The sequence below is a fragment of the Spea bombifrons genome, chromosome 3, assembly GCF_027358695.1.
Source record: "Spea bombifrons isolate aSpeBom1 chromosome 3, aSpeBom1.2.pri, whole genome shotgun sequence".
Lineage (NCBI taxonomy): Eukaryota > Metazoa > Chordata > Amphibia > Anura > Pelobatidae > Spea > Spea bombifrons.
Genome location: NC_071089.1, coordinates 79,998,905 through 80,020,584, shown reverse-complemented (window position 1 = coordinate 80,020,584; position 21,680 = coordinate 79,998,905). Strand labels below are relative to the sequence as shown.

The following is a 21,680-nucleotide window of genomic DNA, read 5'->3' as shown; positions in this document are numbered from 1 at the left end:
TTTTGTTAAACTATTACACCGTGGGTCCTAAATATTTATTTTTATTTGTGAAAGATAATATGATTTGTCTCACCTCGTTCTATGATATGCATAAAACTCTGTAACTCTGAGCACTAGAATAATCGGGATGTTTATGATAAATTAGAAATGACCAAGCTGTTAGAAAATGGCTTATGCAGTGGCTTTTGTTAGTTTACTGTGATCGCTTTGTTGGGTTGGATGGGTCCTCATATAAGACGAGCGATCAAATGTTATTTAAAATTTTGTCGACTTTAACTCCCATCGCCCTCAGGCACACCACTGTGGGCAACACCTGGATTTCGAGCGGTACAAGCGACAACATGAAACCGTACACGAGTATCTCTTTGCGATATAACCCTAATGTGTGTTATTAAATAACACGATAATAACACGCCTAGTAAGGCGTCCAAAAGGAGTTCAATAGGATGTGCATTTTACTGCAAGATCTGTATTTAAGGATCATGATGACACGCAGTGGGGGGCACATAAGGTTAAATTACACCCCAGAACAGTATGGGCGTAATTCTTACATTTTTCGACAAGGTCATGGATAGTTTAAAACATACAGGGCTGCGAATTGCCTACCGTATTATTTAACAGTCAGCATAGACTTGCAATTACATCTTGGCTCTGCTGTAAATGTAACCTAATTTCACCTCTCTCCTTACCGATCTGTGTCATCTGAAAATGATGACATATTATAGCACTTGAGAGAAGAGGTACTTGGGTGTCTGTCAGCTTCTTAAGATGTCCTAACAAAGCACTGGACGGAACATTTGCAATTTTGAAAATGATTTGTCCAAGCAACATATCCCTTTGATAAAACAGGATACTCTTTGCTTGAAACTGCACTTTGATTTGTATTGTCTGATCACCCATGAATAAATATCACAAGCATACACAAATTATAGACATATGCCTGTTTAAATTCTCTTTATGTGTTAAGCTCTACCACTTGTTGAATTGAATTACAATTGTTGCTGGAGAATAGCTCCTGTTTGGCAGCCTCACTGTTTGTTGCAGTCATGTAGCAGAGATCAGCTCAGGATCTGTCCATGGTGCTGAACATGTGGCAAGCATGCAGTGACGATCAGGGGAAGCTGAGTGAATGGGAGCCACCGTGAATGGACCAGAAAGACATCTGGATGAGTCACTTTCACAAGGAACAGCTGAAACTCCAGCTTCTGTCATTCAGGCTAAAATAAAACCCCTCTCCACCCCCTCTTTGCAGGTGCCTCTGCCTTGGCATGACTGCAAAAGATAGCACAAGTTTGTCTGTGGGGGAGGCAGCGCTGCCAGATGTACATTTTGTAGAAGGTGGGATGAGGCTGGAAACACTAAATAAAACATTTGGATGCCTTACTTTTCTGTAAACTCTTTCTTTACTTGCTAGATCCAAAACCATGGCTTGTATACTAAGGATTAGGTCTTGATTTGCATTAGGGGGCTGCAAAGGTCCATGGAGATTATGAAGAATCTTGTTTTCTGTAAATTAAAACCTGCAGTCCAATCTCCATTATTTCTTATTTGTGTCTGTCCATGTCTGTTAGTTTCAGCCATAATGCTCGCATTGGACGCTATCCAACTGTCCTTAATGTGCAGAAAAAAAAACCTATGCAACGCAGGCTGTATTCATTTATCTCTATAAATAATTATACGTTGCCTTAAGAACTGCACTGGTTGCAAAGCAAAAATAGAAGCTATAGGTAGTTCCAGTGTTTTGGCCACTCATAACAGCCATCTAATGGGTAGTAGTGTTGGGTTGTGCTCTGTATGAAAAGGTTTTTTTGGTGTAAACTGCATTAATCTACCACTAAGCTTTTATTTAGTGAATGTTTAAGGTTAATGTAATAAGATGGTATAACAGCACAGGGTAGGGAATTCCAAGGTCAACGTACACCACATGTAGAATCTGGATCCCCTTAGTGGGAACAGGTGACAGCAATTGAATAGAGACAGAAGCTGTAGGAAAAGACTGGGAGATAAGAAGAAAGGTGTGGATGGGTGCTGTACGCTCAGGAGTATAAATGTATTTCTGGGAGTTATGGGCATACAGTGGAGGGTCTGACATAGAGGCTGTGGGATAAGAACATTAGTCTGCTAGCAATGTGCAGAATGCATTGGGACAGTGAAAAGATAGGGAGAGGCTTAATGGTGGATAGATGCAATAATCAAGACAAGAGATCACAAGGAATGGATTCATGTTTTAGTAGACTTTTATGTGAAGGTTTTAGAGCTATTTTACAGGTAAGGGTAAGAGGACTTGGTAAATGACTGGGCATAAGGGGAAAAAAAAAAAGAGAGTCAAGTGTGATTCTTTTTTTTTATTCCCAACCCAAAGAGAATAAATCAGGTGAGCTCCGTACAATGCAAAATGTCTAGTTAGATAATTTGGATTCTGCTTAAGAGCTTTAGACTGAAGAAACTTGGGATTGTGCCCATCCCTGCCTATGATATAAATCCAATGCTCACAATACAGATATGTCTGTATTCAGATTACTGTACATGTACAAAAAAGACACCAATACAAGAGTGATATTTACTAGTGTTCTACCAGTACAGCTAAATAGTGAAAAAAAAACATACAAAGTTTACATTGATCAGAGGGAAAAAAAATGTACAGAGGACAGGACTGAGGTTGTAATAGTATAATCTGAGGACAAATGTATGTTTCAGACAGGTTCTGCAAAGAAATATATGTTTGTGAAACTATTCTCTAATTTAATTTGGTCACACCGGTTATTTTTGGTAATTTTTACATAATTAATATATTTAAATGAAACATCAGCCTAGCTAGTTATACAACATGGTGTTGGATTGTGAATTACCGTATTGGCTCGGATATAGGCCGCCCCCGTATATAGGCCGCACCCTAAAAGTTTGGTGCTTTTTTAAAGAAAAAGTTTTTTTCTTTAAAAAAGCACCAAAAAAAACATGCTGCCACTCTGTCCCCCCCCCCGAGATATGCTGCCCCTGTCCTCCCTCCCCGAGATATGCTACCACTGTCCTCCCTCCCCGAGATATGCTACCACTGTCCTCCTCCCCCCCGAGATATACTGCCACTGTCCTCCCCCCCGAGATATACTGCCACTGTCCTCCCTCCCCGCGATACGCTGCCACTGTCCTCCCTCCCCGCGATACGCTGCCGCTGTCCTCCCTCCCCGCGATCCGCTGCCGCTGTCCTCCCTCCCCGCGATACGCTGCCACTGTCCTCCCTCCCCGCGATCCGCTGCCGCTGTCCTCCCTCCCCGCGATCCGCTGCCCTCCCTCCCCGAGATCCGCTGCCCTCCCTCCCCGAGATCCGCTGCCCTCCCTCCCCGAGATCCGCTGCCCTCCCTCCCCGAGATCCGCTGCCCTCCCTCCCCGAGATCCGCTGCCGCTGTCCTCCCTCCCCGCGATACGCTGCCGCTGTCCTCCCTCCCCGCGATACGCTGCCGCTGTCCTCCTCTGCCCCCCCTCCTCGACTTACCGGAGCAGACTCCCGGGTGTCTTGCGGCGCCGGCGAGGGACATCTACGCAATACGCGTATGCAACTTCCGGTACCGGTACCGGAAGTTGCATGCGCGTATTGCGTAAATGTCTCCCGCCGGCCCCGCAAGACACCCGGGAGTCTGCTCCGGTAAGTCGGGGGTGGGCAGAGGTAAAACGCTTAGATAACCTCCCGTGCCGGTACTCCCCCCCGTGGGAAGTGCTGGCAGGGGAGGCTGTCTGAGCGTATCAGGGAGTAGGATGCAGGTCCCCTGCACCGCTGCGGGGGATCTGTATCTTAACCCCGCTGCCTGCCCGGCGCTAGACCCCGAATATAGGCCGCACCCCCACTTTAAAAACTTAAAGTGGGGGAAAAAAGTGCGGCCTATATTCGAGCCAATACGGTATATATTAAGAATGTAGATGTATGACTTGACTACAGAACGTTAAAATGGGGACCACGATAGTTATTTCAAAGTACAACTAGTTTGACAACGGAAGTAGTTCACTGTGTAATGTTTCATAAGAATACAGTAGCATATTATTATTGTTATTATTATTATTATTATTAATGTATTTTTTTAATATTATCTTTCCCTTTACAAGTTAGCTGCTTACGATATAATGCGCTGACGTAAAATGCATTGAGTTATAAGTATTAGGTACCCAGTTTAAAGAAAACAACCAATACAAAGGAAAGTTTTTGCCCATATCAACATAATTAGCATTCGTCCAATAAAATCTCACCATGCCGTGGGATTTTATTTCTAGCCTGCGCTGCTTGGCTGAGCAGAATTTAATGCTCTTTTCTAACACAGCCTGACATGTGATGATAATGTTTTCATTTGCCTTAGTAAGGAAAGAGTCTTTCAGCTGGAACCTATAAACAATGCATACTGGATTGCTCCCCACAACGATTCAAGCTGTAGCGTGTTAATATTGCAGCTTAGACTCTGTTCACAGTGCGGATCAGGTATTCTCAACCTGTTTTTGGCTGTCAGTATTTTACTAGTTGATGAGTAAGTTGTGCTATAAAGCTTGAGTTACCATGGATTTAGCTCAACTCAAAAATATCTAGTTGAAATCACCAGACAAACTGAGTTTATTTAACGTATACTAACCCAATAAGCGGCAAATCTTGGGGTGTTTAGATGATGTCCTTCAAACGCAGTGCCTGTGAATAAATTCCACAAAATATGCACAGCGACTTTAATATAATCTCATAGCATAACCATGTATCAACTCCCATTTCTGCAATTACTGTATTATTTGTATATCTTTATGTCATTTAGTTTCATTAACTTGATTTCATTTAATGTTGCCTGTTCTCTTGGAAAAAAATATATCTTTTTGTTTTCTGAGATATTTAATATAAATATAATTTCTAATGTTAAAGAATTATATTTTCTCATCTTAACTAGAAACTGGTTGGAATACAAAGTATTGTCATGGGTAATTATTATTTTTATGACTGTAATTGCCATTTGTATTGTACATGGTTTAATAAAACATATTATGCCAGCGAGACTGCTTCTCTCATAATTTAGTTATGCCCTTTAGTTAATTATCTGCATTCTTACATTATCCATTTCTATATTTGAAATGCATTTGTTTAATGACAACTTAAATTGTATATAATAGTATGAAACAGCTAGACTCTCATTTTCATTTTACTTGAAATGGATCCATTTCTTCATCAAATCCTACATGTTCAAGTTCATTAAAATGAATAAACCCATATTATTTGGCTCAAAGGTTAAGACAGGTAATCATTGTAGGTTAGAAACCAATATTTTAGGGAGCACTTGCATCACCCCCCCCATGAAGTTATGATGGCTCTAGCTAAGGGGACGTGTTCAGTGTACACGCATGTAGCATGTGTGGTATACAAAAACCTGCACATGGGTTTATATTAACAAACATTAAAAGGTGTATGATTATATACAAGTTGGAAGATATATCTGCAAAAAGTTGGAGTTAACCAAGGTACCATTGTGGTCTTCACTAGACTAGTGCATTTGTCTTCGGGCAAACATGAAAACGAACACAAAGAGTGCGTTTTCGTGTTCGTTCCGAAGACACGAAGAAGAGAGCAGCGGTAAAACGAAGACGAAGACACACACCACGAAGATCTTCATGATTGTCTTCGCCTACTAATCTCCCTGGTCCCTTTCCCATCTAGCCTACCTTATCTTCGCGGCATCGCAGGAATTGACTGAAGCGGAAATCCGCAGGTTCGCCGTCAGGGGTTACAGGGCAGTGCGAGTGAGCCTATTGGTCACCTGCAGGGACCTCCTCTTGCATCAACCAATTGGTTGATGCCGGAGGAAGACCCTGCAGGTGACCAATAGTCTAACTCGCACCTGCCAGGTTAAAGGGCCGCGACCAATAGGCTCACTCGCACGGCCCCTTACCACTGATTGCAGAAATAAATAAATAAAACAACCTGGGACCCTGCTGCAACAGTTAAATGTCCGTACCAGCGACGAACAAAGTCACTGGTACGGACATTTAACTGACACAGCGAGGACACCGCTGGTCTCCCCGCTGCAACAATTAAATGTCCGCACTCGTGGACATTCATTCTGTCGAACTTGCAAACTTTTTTTTCTATTTATGTTGGGTTTTTCTTTGTATTAAACTGTTAGATGAAAGGGTCATGGGAATTCATTTTATTTGAATAAATGCAAATGAGCACACTGCCGCATATGGCTAATATATCTTCGGGCAGAATGCTGCCATCTATTGGTAAGATACATTGAGTAGCGTAATAACTTCGGATTTCAAGCATATGGAACAATGCTACTCAATGCATCTTACCAATAGATGGCAGCATTCTGACCGAAGCTATATTAGCCAAATATGGTAGTGTGCTCATTGGTTGCCAGCAGGGGGCCCCCTGCTGGCGACCAATAGCGCTGCTCATACGAACATTTAAACTCCTGGCGCCAGAGCTGCTGCGGTACGCCTTAATCCCGTATTAACCCCTTAAACGAAAAAAAATGAACACGAAGAATGTCCACGAATATTCGGCTGAAATGAAGACAGGAATGGGCGAATATTCGCGGAATATTTTTTTTTTTTTGCCGAAGACGAGCATGAAGATGAAGAGCCCCCTGGTGCCCAAGTCTAGTCTTCACAAGGCTATATCAAATAAGATCATAGAAGATCCTCAGAGTAGTTAGACACCCAAGTGAAATGCCATGTTTGCTTTTGCCAACAGTACTGGATCCGGTGAAATTGAGGAGCAGGGGCATAACAGAGAGGGGTGGGGGCATCAGGGGGGAGCATCAAATTTTAGGGGCTCCCAAGGCTTTTGGCACTGAGATGGGTCCTTTTAAATTCTTTTTCCTGTTAATGACATCTGTCATTTTTTATTACTGAAGATAGGCATTTATTTACTCTGTAATATTTAGCTCCAAAACAGGATACATACACAGGGCCGAGAGGAAACACAGCTGGTGGGTTGGGCGGGAGGATTTGCCCTATGCCATTTCAAGAGAGATATATGTCCTCCTTAGTTTGTCTCATCTACATGCCTCATTGAATGCTGTCCTTTGGTCCTAATGATAGAGAGGGAAAAAGGGATTTGGATTCTATCATTATGTCAAAATAAGATAAAAACACTAGAAAATGGCAAAACATCACAAGAGTGCTTTTACTAACATTTATTCATTGGAAGAGTAAGACATTTGATCCCCATCTCTGGGCAGGTCTGTTATCTTAATAAGCAAACATTTACAAACTTTGATTGCAGTCTTTCTAGTCCTATACTTCCCTCCTTATTGCAGTGTGTCCTTACAGGACCCTACGTTCCAAATGTAATCCGTAATAGCAGAGTAATTTGTCATTCTTACTGATTAGCTCTTTCAATACTTCCAGTATTTTATTTGGTGTCATGCAGGAAAATTACGATGCAGTCACTTCTGAGCGTTAGTGATGCTCACTGAAGAACTGATATTCACCAGGACGCCATCCAATTGCAATTATTCAAGATAAATGAAAACAAGGATTTGTGGATTGCAGCTTCTAGCCCAGGTGGCTTTTAATGATTTTAAGTGGCATTTCAAACCTATAAGCAGAAAATAAATAAAAATCATTCATGTAGCTATAAAATATTAAGAAGATGTGGGATTGTTCTGTAGTTCACCACCAGGCTCTTACATAGGTGATTAAACTAAGACATAAAAGCTGATGCTTCATTTTTACAATATGAGCAAACCGTGTTTCAGAAGCAGGTGCTTATGATGGTTATCGGCTCTTAAGTGAAATAGACTGCACATGTAAATTAATTTTATATTTACAAGTAATTTAGATGCAGACACAGTAGCACTGAGACACAGTAGCACTGAGGCAATAAGATTCACACAATGCTCCTTTTTCAATTTATCAGAAATAATCTGGACTGACGTATTGTGTGTGTGGCTGATTAGTTGTCTGTCAGAGACCATATTCTGTATTGCAGACGTTACGAACACGGCATAGCCAGCCCTTCCAGGTTTTCTTGTGACCAGGGATGCATTACGAGTGAATCATTGGTTTCCAACTTGGTCCACAAGGCACCTCAGCAGTCCAGGCTTTATTTATATCCCCAGTGGGTGGATTTAAAGATTGCCAGAGATAAATCACATGAAAATGAGTAGCAATCTTCCTCTCAATTACATTTTAAACAACGAGATAAAAAACTGTGGTCAATGTACCACTACTATCTATTTTTTGATAATTCTTAAAAGGGAGCTCCTATGTTTTAGTTTTTTATGGTTTTTGTGTAGTCAGTAGAGTATCTAGGGTTGTGTGCTTAGCTAGCTAGTCTGAAGTTTTCCATGTGTGTCTTTCCATTCTAGTTCTTTCCGGACCAACCTGGACAGTGACATCTTCAGATGACCTCAGACATCCCTTATGTGAAGCCATGTACTGCTAAACATAACATCTTGATTTGGGGCCTTTTTGGTCATACACAGCCCCTGTAGTTATGCAATGATGTTGCTCGCTACGTTGCATGCAACGCCATCACCGAAAAAAAATTATAGTTGGGTTATAAGATCTTAAAAAAATATCAGGGTAGTAGGAGTTCCAATACTGTTGCTGTGCCTTGGGGACTGGATTGATAACCACAAAAAATAGATACTTATCTTTGCATCCCCACAAACTACTGTTTATAACACAAGTAATGAAAACAATTTGTATTACACTGAGCATAATATCCAAAATGCGGTGATTTTCATTCATCGGTAATTGTTGTCAGCGGTGCTTGTTTTCGGTGAGCCTTTAGGAACAGGAGTAAAGAATGTATTTCTATCCACTAAGTAATGCAGATCTTAATTACAGCCCAAGTATTTATCAGTACAAGCATCGCTAGAGCTGTCTGGCTTATCAAGCTTTCTGCTTTTATCATTACTTATTCCTTTCTTTATTTTATCATTTTCCCTGGGTTTTGCTGTTTGTAGTTGTTAGTCAACACCTTACATATGGAGCAAAGCATTATCCATTTAAAACACGGTAATATATACTAAAATATTTTTTCTAAAACAACAAAAGTAGATTAAATGAAAATAAAATTACAGGAAAAACAAAACTCCACTTAGGAACATATAAATCAATTCCGGCAACGCTTTATATATATATTGCCCATCAGGTAGAGCGTAGTGTAGACACCTAACATTTTTTCCATGGTGTTCTTTGGTGGGATATGTCGCCATTTATCACAGGTACTTCCACATCATGTTCTAAGAATTTGGGAGGTCGTTACATGTAATTATAATGTGACCCATTATTGTCCAAATATGCGCAAAATAGAAGTCATTGTGTGGGAAGAAGCTGTCTCCTTTCACATAAATCATGCACAAACGTTTAGTACGTCCTTCTGTGTAGCTGAATCCCCTACTCTCCAATGGGTTGGTGGTGGCAACTTAGCATGCATCTAGCCAGAAGTTCCAGAGAGTCAGAAGGGGAAAGGAAAGGGGAGTCTCACAAAACCAGTCCCTTACACTTTTCACGCATCATGGCAGTAGAAGTTACAATGCTTAAGCGCCATGAAGCTTAAAATATGTATTTTAAAAATGGGAAGGGGATAGTGGTATACATAATACGGCTGGCTGCTTATGCGGCCCAGCCTCTGCTTTTGTTATTAAAGGGTTAACCAACTGTGTTCTTTATGACATTAGTTTATTAAATGTTATAATATTCTGCCAGCTATTTTTATAGAACCTTAGTTTATTAGCATCGGTTATACTGTGCAAGTGCATTTAATTAGTTGTTGTTTAAGCTTTTGTTGGCTGGTCTCGTGACACCAATAAAAATGTATCCTAAAGCTTCGCAGTATGATTGCCATATGGCAAATTGTATCTACCGTTCTTTGTTTTACTAAATATTGTAATATATGTAATAAAGTGTGTCTTTAGGGAGTCACTTTAGCATACAGGTGGTAGAATTAGTGCATGCAAAGAGTTAAAATACCTCCATTTAAAATACCCTGGGGTGTGTAGTTTTTTTAAAACAATTTGTGTGAAAAAAAATTACTACCACAAATTTGTGCATGGAAATGGTTAGAATACCAGGATTTGAAATACCTTGGGGTTTCTATTTTTCAAAAATATATGGTTTGCTAGGGTAAATTTAATTGGTCAGCTTCAAAGATGTCCCAAATAGCACACGGGCAGAATGACCAGATTTGGGAAAAATAAAATGGGTTTTGAAATAGCAAAATTCTAGTTGTACTTAACGCCCTATAACTTGCAAAAACCATAATATTGGGTATTTCTAAACTCTGGACAAATAGTAGAATCTACTATTTTTTTCATTAGCTTTTGTAGATAAGTAAAAGATTTTCACCTTATTTATTTGAATAACCTAAACCCACTCAAATGCTTGTATTGTACTGTGAAATTTTGGTTAATGCATCCCGACTGTAACGTGTATCAAGAAGTAGAGAAAACACAACCAAATTCAATATACTGTAAATCTTTCCTGTGGAGAAAGTATTGAACTCTTTAGGATCTCGTGTTTAAGGAGACATTTTTAACTCTTTGCTAGTTGAATCGGTCACTTTTGTGAAGCATGCTCAGTAGCACTTGGTGGCCAAACCTGTATAACCTTTTTTCTGTGCTAACGTTAATAACCCCATAGAGATAAAAAACACAAACATGATTGCTCTGTGAGCTGTGAATTGTGTGAGTGCTAGCCTTTGTGAATTGTGGGAGTATCTGGTGCTGTAAACTGTCTGTGAATGATGTGAGTTGTCAGTTGTCATTCATGTGATTGCATATCTAAGTGTTGTGTTTTTCTTTTTGTGCTGTGTCTGTGAGTGTTGTGAGTTGCACGGGTGAGGTATTGCCAGTGAGTGATATCTCTGTGGGTATTGTGAGTAGAGGGATTGTGAGCGATATAAGTTGTGTGGTCAGGGTGTTAGGAGTGTCTGTAAGTGCTTGTGTGAGTAAATGCCTGTGAGCGCTGTCCGCTGTGTTTTTGTGTCAGCATACCCATGAACTTTCTAAATAAGCTGTTCCAGAGACTCTCTAAATATTAATGCTTTTAATGACACTCCAGCACTTTTGAACCATTTTTACTTTGTGGCAGGGCACATTTTGCTGCTAAAAAAAGGCAAGCCCATGAGGGAATCTCATGTCAATGAAAGGGTGTACATGGTCTACAACAATGCTTAGGTAGGTGGTATCACCTACCTAAGCAGTAACATCCACAGTCACAGTAACATCCACATGAATGGCAGGACCCAAGGTTTCCGAGCAGAACATTGTCCAAAGCATCACACTGCCTCTGCCCGCTTGCCTTCTTCCCATAGTGCATCCTGGTGCCATGTGTTCTCCAGGTAAGTGATGCACACGAAGTAAAAGATTCACCAGCCCTGGACACTTCTTCCATTGCTCCGTGGTACAGTTCTTATACTTACGTGCCCATTGTAGGTGCTTTCAGCAGTGGACAGGGGTCAGCATGGAGACCCTGGCTGGTCTGCAGGTACGCAATAAACTGCACTAGCCATGACAGTTGGGCCCTTGTCAAAGTAACTCAGATCCTTCTACTTGCCCATTTCTCCTGCTTCTAACACATCAGCTTTAAGGATGCCTAATATATCCCACCCACTGACTGGTGCCATGATAACAAGATTATCTGTGTTATGGCTGATCGATGTGATATCAACCATGACAAAGCACTAATTAAAAATCTTAGATATCACTTAATTTAATGTAGAGTGTGAATGAGTCAGCTCCCGACTGAGATTTTGCCACTTCACCCTGAGACTTAGATTGGAGCTAAAACCCTGTGACTCAAGGTCAAACCCAGAGAGTTTCCAAGTATCCCTGTCAAGATTTTTTTCATGCATTTATGCAATATATTACTAATACTAAATATTTTTGTGAATTGGATTATTTTAAGAGGTACCAAAAGCATTTAGAAATGTGCAACCCCAAATAGGTCTCTGTACAGACAAACCAGTCCAATTGAGTTTGACACCCCTAATACAGAGTAATTTTGAGGCCAAGTCATTTGTTAATAACCTGTGATATTCCTACAACTTTGTTGGTATAAGGAAGTTTATAATATAATGCATACACGTGTTCCTGTGATGTCGGTGGGAGTTCCCGCTGACATCGGGGGCATCCCCACTGACGGATTCGGGTCTTGAACCAGAGAAGCGGTGCTTCACCCGGAGAGTTCCCAGGTATGGTTGTGACAACCAATATAATTAATAGATCTTTCTAGGAAAGGCATCCTAACTTCTGCCTTTTATGGATTGATATACATTTGTCAGTTCTCCTCTGGAGAAGACATCACCTGTGAATCAGAAGATACCTGATCTGAAACCTGTATTGTCTGTGATATTACACAGTAGGCTTGACCTGTGTGTTGAAACTCACCTTACCATTTGAGTGCTGAGCGTCTGTCTCTTTATTTTGGATGTATTGAAGGACTTGGTGGTACCCTGGCTCGTGCACCATCTCATTACTAAGTGCTGTATTCCAACCTTTGTTTCTGTATTATCCAGTAGGAAACCTAAAATAATCCCCTAACAGTTTTATTGACTATAAAGTTATTTAACATTAAAGTATGCGCAGACACCAGCTTTAAGCTTAATAATCCTAATAAAATGTTGGTCCCTTTACATTTTTGTGGTGTTTCCTTTAACAATGTATCAAGGAATTTCACAGAAAATGCATTTGCCCCTTTCCCCACCCCCCCGGCTAGTCAATGTGCAGGATAGGGCTGCAACATCTAATTGATAGAATCGATTATAATCATTGTCAACGATTTTCATTATCGATTTAGTTAAATCGACTTTATCGAATATAAGATGAGGGTTTTTTCAGAGCAAATGCTCTGCAAAACACCCCTCGTCTTATAATGACTATAATTCTAAGACCCAGATCCCCCGCAGACGTTCACCGGCTGCCAGAGAAGAGGATCCTGCGCAGCGCTGCAGGGGATCTGGATCCTCCTCTCTGGCAGCCGGTGGATGTCTGTGCAGGACATGTATTCAACAAATCACAATGGACCTGTTACCTCCAGTCAGTTCCAGCGCGTCAAGCAGCCAATCTTTAGTGGGAAGAATTGTTGGTCCACACTTTATTAATATTTGAAACAAAACCATTATTCTATGATAATGGTCCCAAAAACATTTCAGTTTACCAAAGTACCACAACATTTATAATTGTGTCTTTAATTTGAAAAACCCAATATGCAAAGGTTTTTTAATGTTTTTTTGTGGAAAACAGCAGCAGCAGCAGCATTGACATAACTGCATCCACAGGAATAGGAAAGGGCAGCTGCTCTTCATTGGTTGATGCCAGACGAGCCCCCTTGCAGCGACTTTAAATCCTGATGCCAAAGCCAGATTTTACGCTTAGTGATTCGCCGCCCTGATGAAGCCAAAGAGGAACACAAATACTTTGCCCACGCCCAAACTCTATGGATTTCATCAATAGGCTCTAGAACACATTGTTTAATCTACAGGCAAGGGAACGGCAACCCCTCGTTCAGTTCATGTCTTGATCCCACTACCTCCCAGTCCTTTTGGGAGCTAGCCTGCCATACAGATTACTATCCCTACCTCCTTAACCTAGACACACATCCCCCCTACCTCTTAAAAGGAAAACTAAAAAAGAGTTGCTGGGAGGGGGGTATATGGATATTAGGTACAGATATCAGTTAAGTCATAAGCAAGAGACACTGTCAGCATTATGTTTGCTGTGTGTAGGCACATGAGTTTTAAGGCTAAGAGTTGCTATGTAATTCTGTAGAGCCTATGTATGAAAGTATATAAACTGATAAATTCAGGATAGTGGATCTTTGAGATAACACCAAGTTTGATGCAGTCTTTGTGACTGGATTGAAAGCTTTCCAATGCAGCCCACAGACTATACTGTATCTCTATATTTTGTTGGTTTTGTATCAGTTCTCCTATCTGATAACAGTTGACTTAATCAGTATTCTTTAGGTGAGAGGACAGTTGAGGCTTATAACCTTCTTTTTTCACAAACACCAGCTGAACTGTTCAGTACTGTACGCTGCTTGCTTTTTTCAGGAGCTTTCAAGTTGATTTTGGTCACACTAGCAATTCTTTCTAATGTTCTTTTGCTAAGAGCCGGCGTTGAGCATGACAATAATGTGTAATATGTTTTAGTACGTAGCCTGAGATGCTGCTAGTTGTGCCAAGCGTGACACACCAGCTGTTTACATTATTTTCTAATTTTCACAGTATATATAATTTTAAAATTGCTTTCAAAGTGCAATAACAGTTGGGGCTAAACGCTTTACTTTATGTTCTTAAAGTTGTTCATCAGCGTAAACAAATGTAGACAGCCCTTTCCTAGTAAACGTTACGAGAAGGAAAGCTTTGAGACTCAGTTAAGTGCCTCAAATTACTCTGCTGTGGCGACCTGTTATTCTACCGTCTAGGTGACTTAGTGACTCATGATCTACAATGTTTATATCCCATCATCTGGGGGTTAATTAGCCTTGCTACTTGGGAGTCAATAGAATAACTTAGAAATGCAATTTCCAAGGCACATTAAAGTAATTTACACATTTAAAAAAAATTAAGTACATAACTTGGGGAGACGAGGGACCACAAGGTTCCTGCAAACTATTCTGTCAACTTTCCCTTTTGTGAACATATGCTAACGTATGGCGGAAGGTTAGGTGACTGTAAACAGGGAACTATATTTCATGTGTTAAAAAAAACTTCATACAACCACCAGCAATCATGGATCAAGCTATATAGGAGCAAATGCAAAATAAACACTTGCAGTATATTGTCATCTAAAAAAGAAAACTAGTGGAATAAATATAATTGCTTTAGCCGAGCATGTGACTAGTAATACATCCATTGGAACAGGCAATTATGTGCAATTAAATCGGCTTTGCCTATTTCAATGTCTCCAAGAAAGCAATTTTGACATTAACTAGTTGGACTTTAGTAAATTGTCATATATAAATGCTAGATGAAACGGTTTCTGTAAATGTCAGTGTTGTTAGGTATTCCCTAATGGTTGTGGAAGGGGAATCATCGTGTAAAATGGCAATCCATCATACAGCTGCGCATGAACCATAAAGAATTTCTGTGATGCTCCTGTTCCACTGTCATGGAAGACAGAGCAGAGCTGAGTTAATGAGAACTGGTGACTGCAAAGGCTCCAGTAAGAATGGCAGGAGCAGGGTCCTATGTAATTGGCGTGGGAGTATAGAATTTTTGTTCTACGTTTAATCTTGCTTTTGGCACCAGGTAACCTCTGAATAGAATTACGTTTCCATTAAATTATCCTCTATTTAAGAAATAGTCACTAAGAAGGCTTGAGAAGAACTCATTAAGCATTTTCATCCCAAATGGTGCTTCAGTGCCACAGAGTTTTTTAATTGAGTAAATTGTATACGAGTGTTTTAATTTGCGTAAATTATGTGAGGTTTTTATTATAACCACCTTATTTGGCTACGTTATTCATATAAATTCACTATGTGGGCAATTACAATTATGTGCATAGAAGTGTGTTGTTCAGTGAGGTTGAGTGGCTATTGTTTAGGGCTCCAATAAATGATTGTGCCTGAATGCTTGGCTGGGCTAGGCTCAACAGGAGTGGGGAATATGAAGTTGCCTCCTTGCCTTTAAGTTCGGATCCTTCCATGTATTAAGGAGGCATAGGATAAAACCCCTTTTGTATTATGCTGAGCTGGTACCTTGCACTTGGTAACACAGTATGTACTAAATGTCCCATGAAGTACTCTGTATCCCATTGCTAAATGCAGACCAGCTGAGTTTAATACATATCAACCTTAACGAATGGCATCAGTGAAGTAAATGCAAACAACTACACCTAGGACCTTCAGACAAACATATGTGAACCCACACTGACAAATTTATACTGACTACTTGTCACCACAGTAACCACTCATCCTCGCACTGAGGCCACCACATAATGACAACTAATCACTTTCACCCAAACAGATGGAGAATCAATCACACTGACCACTCCTAATGACCCTGATGACAATTGACCACATTGATTCAAACTCACACTGTTCATTCTCAACCAGACTGATGCAAACTTAACACTTTTAATGACCTTGAGTACTCTTACACTAATGTACACACCCCTCACACAAACTAACAGACACAGTACTCTCAGCCAAATGATACTCAAACATGCATCACTCTCAGCCACATACATTACATCCCTAGTAAACAATTATATAGTCCAAGAGGTTAGCCCTTCATTTTATCATTTTTCCACAGAATCCACATTTTAAAATATTAAATTGTGAAATAAATATGGTAATACACTTTCTGGTGCCTGGATTAGGAGACACTCTGATGGTACAGTATGTGACCCTGCTAAGTACCTGCCTCCCAAGTTCTGGTATTCGGCACCCCTTTAATAATGGACTACACATTGTACAGGCTTATTACACACTTAGTTGGTGTTTGTCTCAAAATGGGCAATATTATCAATTTAGGATAGCTATTATGGTCCACAATGTCTTTATTATTTTCATTATTTATTTATTTTCTTACATATTGAATTAAAATCCATATTGGGTTTTATTTTTCATGGACACAATGCATATTGCTGGATGTAAACTATGTATTTTTTCATTTCCACTTTAAATAATTCTCAAACATTAGTTACAGCATTAACTTAGGATTTTTTAATCATTACTTAGTTGCAGCTTTAAATGATAAAAGTAACTGCATTTGCAAATATGTCATAAGCTTTAAGTAAATTTAAATGTGCTCCTAAATCTATCTCAGGACATTAATATTTAGATTCTGGAATCAATTCATCTTAAGCAGCTTAATGTCATGAAACTTATTGCAAACTTAATCAGTATACATTAAATTAATGTAAGTTATTCATTACCTTTAAAGCCACCTAAACGTGATTGCAATTACCCTTGGAATTACTAGGAATTCATTTATACACGATGCTAATCACTCTGATTGATATAACTTTTTCAGTTTTTGTAGACCAGTAAAATAAAAGTTTAGGGAGATTACTATTGTCATGATAACTGTGTGACACTCTGCCCTGGTTTCCTGGCACCTATATTGTGCATTCAGGTTTTTGGGCTGTTCCTAGTTCAGCCTCTAGTGGCCGTCCTGCCTTTGTTTCTGCTCTCCTCCTATTGTTGTCACCTGGCCTCGTTACCTGCAGCCCTGCAGTATAAAGGCCTGTAGCTTCCTGCAAACTGGGCCTTTGCATTGTTAGTCTGCTTGCAGCTAAAGTTCTGTGTATTTCTTTCTGATCTCTTGTGTATGACCTTGGCTACTTTCACGATCCAGCTTAGTGTACCAGACCTCGGCATTTCCCTAGACTCATCTACCTGTCCAGACCCGTCTGAGGGCTTCCAAGCCAATTTCCCTTTTCTGCGGCCTTCCAACCATGTTGCAGCCGTGTTCCAGTGGTGTGCCCTGCCAGTGGGCTTTCAGTTGTGTGCCCTGCCAGTGGGCTTCGGTCTCTTCCTGGTTTTGTCTCAGCATCAGACTTGTCAGTCCCGCTTTTCTGTCTGCTGTGTGCCTGTCTACCTTGCACCATGAATCACAGCGTACAAACAGACAACACTATCCCTGCACCGAGGCTCCTCGCTAACCTGCTTACCCAGTGTGTGACAAACTGATGGTACAGCACAGTACAACATAAAGTGAAAATGCATCTTGGAAACAAAGTACAGAAACCTAGTTATACGGTTATAAGTAAGGCTTAAAAATACTTAATATTTCTGCAGTGCTTGTGTTTAGCTGTAATTTTGTTCTCTCATTTTGTGTCCCTTCTTTAGATACTTTTATTTTGATCATGGCATATAATGTACTATAAAAAATAACATATAAGAAAAAAATAAGTACAAGTAGTGTATTGCTATTTCAAAACCATTTTTACCAAATCTTGTAATCCTGTCCCCATGTCCCATTTGGGCCAATTCAATTTACCCCCATCAAACCATATATTTTTGAAAACTAGACACCCCGGGGTATTTAAAATGCTAGTAATCAATACATTAATTCTTTTGCATTTCCCAGGTTACTGCTATAATAATATTGACCAATAAGTACACAAAACAAAGCAAGAATTCAGTGCATACCCAGCGAATTATAAAAACACCTATTTAATACAGAAGTATTGGATATTTCGCCACACTATGTGGCCATATATTGCTTAGCCCGCCACCATGTTAAAGTACCCCAAGTTTGGCCTATCCAATGGTGTACTTTGACGTAGTTTTAATCTTAAATGGTAATAACAAATTAAAAAAGCTATATATGTAGGAAGCAGTTTAATTAATCACATTGGTGTTATTTGAAGACTTCTTCATGATGAAGAATCATGAAGAAATGCAAAACAATTGCTAAAACGCCTTACTGAGGAAACATTAGCTACTCCCACTTATATGGAATGCTCCTGCTAACAAACATTTTTTAGGTTGTCATAGTTGCATGATCACAAAATCTTCATTTAGCGCCCTGAAGTTTGGGAAAGGATCCTCAATGACAACATGGGGCATCCTCTCACAATTCTTTTAATAAATTCCACGTCTCTAAATATGGAAAGTAATGTTATAAATAACTGCCTTAACCCAACGTTTTCAGACTAGATGGCAAATAAGGGCTATTTAGTCCATCTAGTCTGAGCATATTTTTTAATCAACTATACACCTCAAACTTTGCTTAGACCTTGTTCTTGTATTATGTTCAGGATATGGTTTAACAAAAATAATGCTATACCAGTGTACTGTTTATATAGAAAAGATGGGGAGGACAAGAAAGGGGGGAGAACAAAGAATCAGTTTGGGTTACATTACAATTTGGTTCATGTACAGTAACTCATATAGGTGTGATTTGTTGACTACTTGGACAAGTAGAAGAGCTAGATAATCTACTAATTGAGCAAATAGCTAAAAAGACAACGAAGGGGGACGTTATAGCTAGCTATCTCCTCAATTACTATAGGAAAGGTTAAAGGATCTTAACATAAATATAGCCTGGCAGAAAGACGTGACGGGGGGGATATGATAGAAACATTTAAATACTTAAAGGGAATGATAAAGGAAGATCATTTATTTAAAAGAAGAAATATGAAAACATGAGGACATAGTTGATAAATGTTTAAAAGTAATATCAGGAAATATTACTTTACTGAAAGGGCAGTGGATAGCCTTCCAGCAGAACTGGTAGAGGTTAATACAGTGAATGAGTTTAAGCAAACATGGGATAGGCATAAGGTTAAACTAGATATAAGGCCATAGGTTGGACAGACTAGATGGGCCGATGGGTTATTTTCTGCCATCACTTTCACTCACTGTATTAACATATTTTGCTTCTGCTGAATGGCTAATCCATGTATTTACCACTCTCATTTTAATACATAATTTTATAACGTCTAAACCTCTGACCCAGTAAACATTAACACAGAAACATAGAATTTGAAGGCAGATAAGAAGCATTCGGCCGATCTAGTCTGCCCATTTTCCTGATGTAGAAACTCAAACCCCAATCAGTCCTTTATCTGGTCCCATAGTCAGCCTAGCTTTCTGTATATCCCATGCATGTTTGAATTCCCTAACTTTATTAGCCTCCACCATTTTTGCTGGGAGACTGTTCCATTAATCTCCCTCTGGAGATAGGGTCTCCAGAACTGTACACAATACTCTAGGTGAGGCCTGACCAGAGATCTGTAAGTGGCAGAACCACCTGCCTTTTCCTGCTACGAATGCCTCTTGATATACAACTCAGCACCCTGCTTTATTGCACTTTATTGTCATCAGAAATATTTACTTTTAAGACACTCTGTTCCGCTGTCACTTACAAAGCAGTACCCATAATGCTATATTTTGTCTCTGTATTTTTACGTCCCAAGTGTATCATTTTACATTTATCAACATTAAACTGCAGCTGTCACACTCAACCATTCTTCTAATTTACTTTAATTGGAGCTGGGAACGGTACCTGCTAAGAATTTGCTCCGAGCTTACTTTTTCATTTATTGATTAGCTTTCACAAGTATTTTTTAGTGCAAAGTAATAAAAAATGAGAAGGATTTGGAGACACACAGGGAAAATAAAGTGCGGCTGAATTCAGCTATAAAGGTTTTCATTTCCTAGAGAGTACAGATGTTTTACTGAGTAGTAGTAAATAGACTTTTGTACAGAACACAATGCTATTTGTCCATTGTAGGGGCCAGGAATATACTCTATAAGGGAAAGAATCTAATAAAAATATTCAATTCAAATACTAGTGTAAATAAGCAAAGCCATGCTTTTTGTGTCCATACCCCATTATTTACTATTTTATTTTGGGGATTTTTTACATTTTTATTATATTTCCCCATTTGTATCCATTCCCCATCTTAGGATCCCTGAGCATCTGAAGGAAGATTATAACCACCTGCTCTCCCTCCATCTCTTTCTGCGAATGTCTGCATCGTACATCAGGCCCAGACATAATGGGGACTACACAGGTACTGTTTTAACATGTCCATATGCCAGCTTTGCTTTCCATGTAGCTACAGTCGATTAACTTAATGATGATTTCTGTGTGGGGAAAATGTAGTTTACTAATGTATTGCAACTTTGGAAATGTATTGAATTCTAAAAAAGCCTTACTACTCTATTCAGAACAGACATTTGCTTGGCATTTTTACAGTGATTATACTTGTGTGTAATTTATACACTTCCTTCTCTAAATATACATATTTGTGCTATTACGTTTAATTATAAATCAGTTTACAAATAGAAATATTGAAGGGTCTGGAAATGTATTTGGGCATTCTTTTGGGATGTCTGAGACAAAAAGGCCCTGTTTGGCCGAAACATTGCTTTTTTTGTTTTGCTTTCTCTGAATAAAGTAACCAGGCCCGGACTGGCCGCACTGACTTAGGGGCTGATGGAGCTGCAGCTCCAGGCCCCTACCCTACCTACCGGGTCCGCCACTCTAAGGGGCCGGGAAGTCCCCACCAAGGCCGGCCTTACGGGTCTGCGGCCGCACAGGGTATAAATTAAAACATCGGGGTTTTTTTTACTTTATTTAACATCCTCCATGTTAAATAAAGTTTTTTTTAACTTTATTTAACATGGAGGATGTTAAATAAAGTGGAAAAAAAACCCGATGTTTTAATTTAAACCCTGTGCGGCCGCAGACCCCTAAGGCCGGCCCTGGTGGGGGCTTCCCGGCCCCTTAGAGCAGGACCGTCCTTTGGGGTGTGCGACCGCACAGGGCGTCACACTCTAGGGGGCGTCACACTCTAGGTGGTGGGGGGCGGACCGCACCGGGTGCCGCTCATCAGGGGGTGCCAACTTGCGGCACCCGGCACCCCTCCAGAGACGGACAGTAATGTCCGCCGCTGGAGGAGCAGGTTCGCAAGGGAGCGGTATCGGAGGTCTTTAACAGACCTCCGGTTCCCTTGAGTGATTTTAAGCCGGGTTCAACCCGGCTTAAAATCACTCAAGGGAGCCGGAGGTCTGTTAAAGACCTCCGATACCGCTCCCTTGTGATCTGCACGGCAACAGCTGCTGTGCGCTGGGATCTGACAACAAACCCCGGCGCACAGCAGCTGTTGCCCTCTGAACCGGAAGAAGACAGAGAAGACAGAAGAACTGAAGAAGAGGAGCGAAGAGGAGGAAAAGGAGCTGTAAGGAGAAAAGAGGAAGGGTAGGAAAATATTCAGTGAGAGTGGATTAGTACATATGTGTGG

General features: G+C 40.2%; 1 protein-coding gene across 1 annotated transcript in view; it reads left to right on the top strand.

Annotated features, from left to right (window-relative positions):
* DLGAP2 (DLG associated protein 2) overlaps positions 1–21,680 on the top strand; it is a 355,391-nt gene that overhangs the window by 244 nt on the left and 333,467 nt on the right. The window contains exon 2 of the mRNA XM_053459998.1: positions 20,341–20,447. Coding sequence (XP_053315973.1) covers positions 20,433–20,447 — 15 coding nt within the window. The 5' untranslated portion in view covers positions 20,341–20,432. The remainder of the gene's footprint in view (positions 1–20,340; positions 20,448–21,680) is intronic.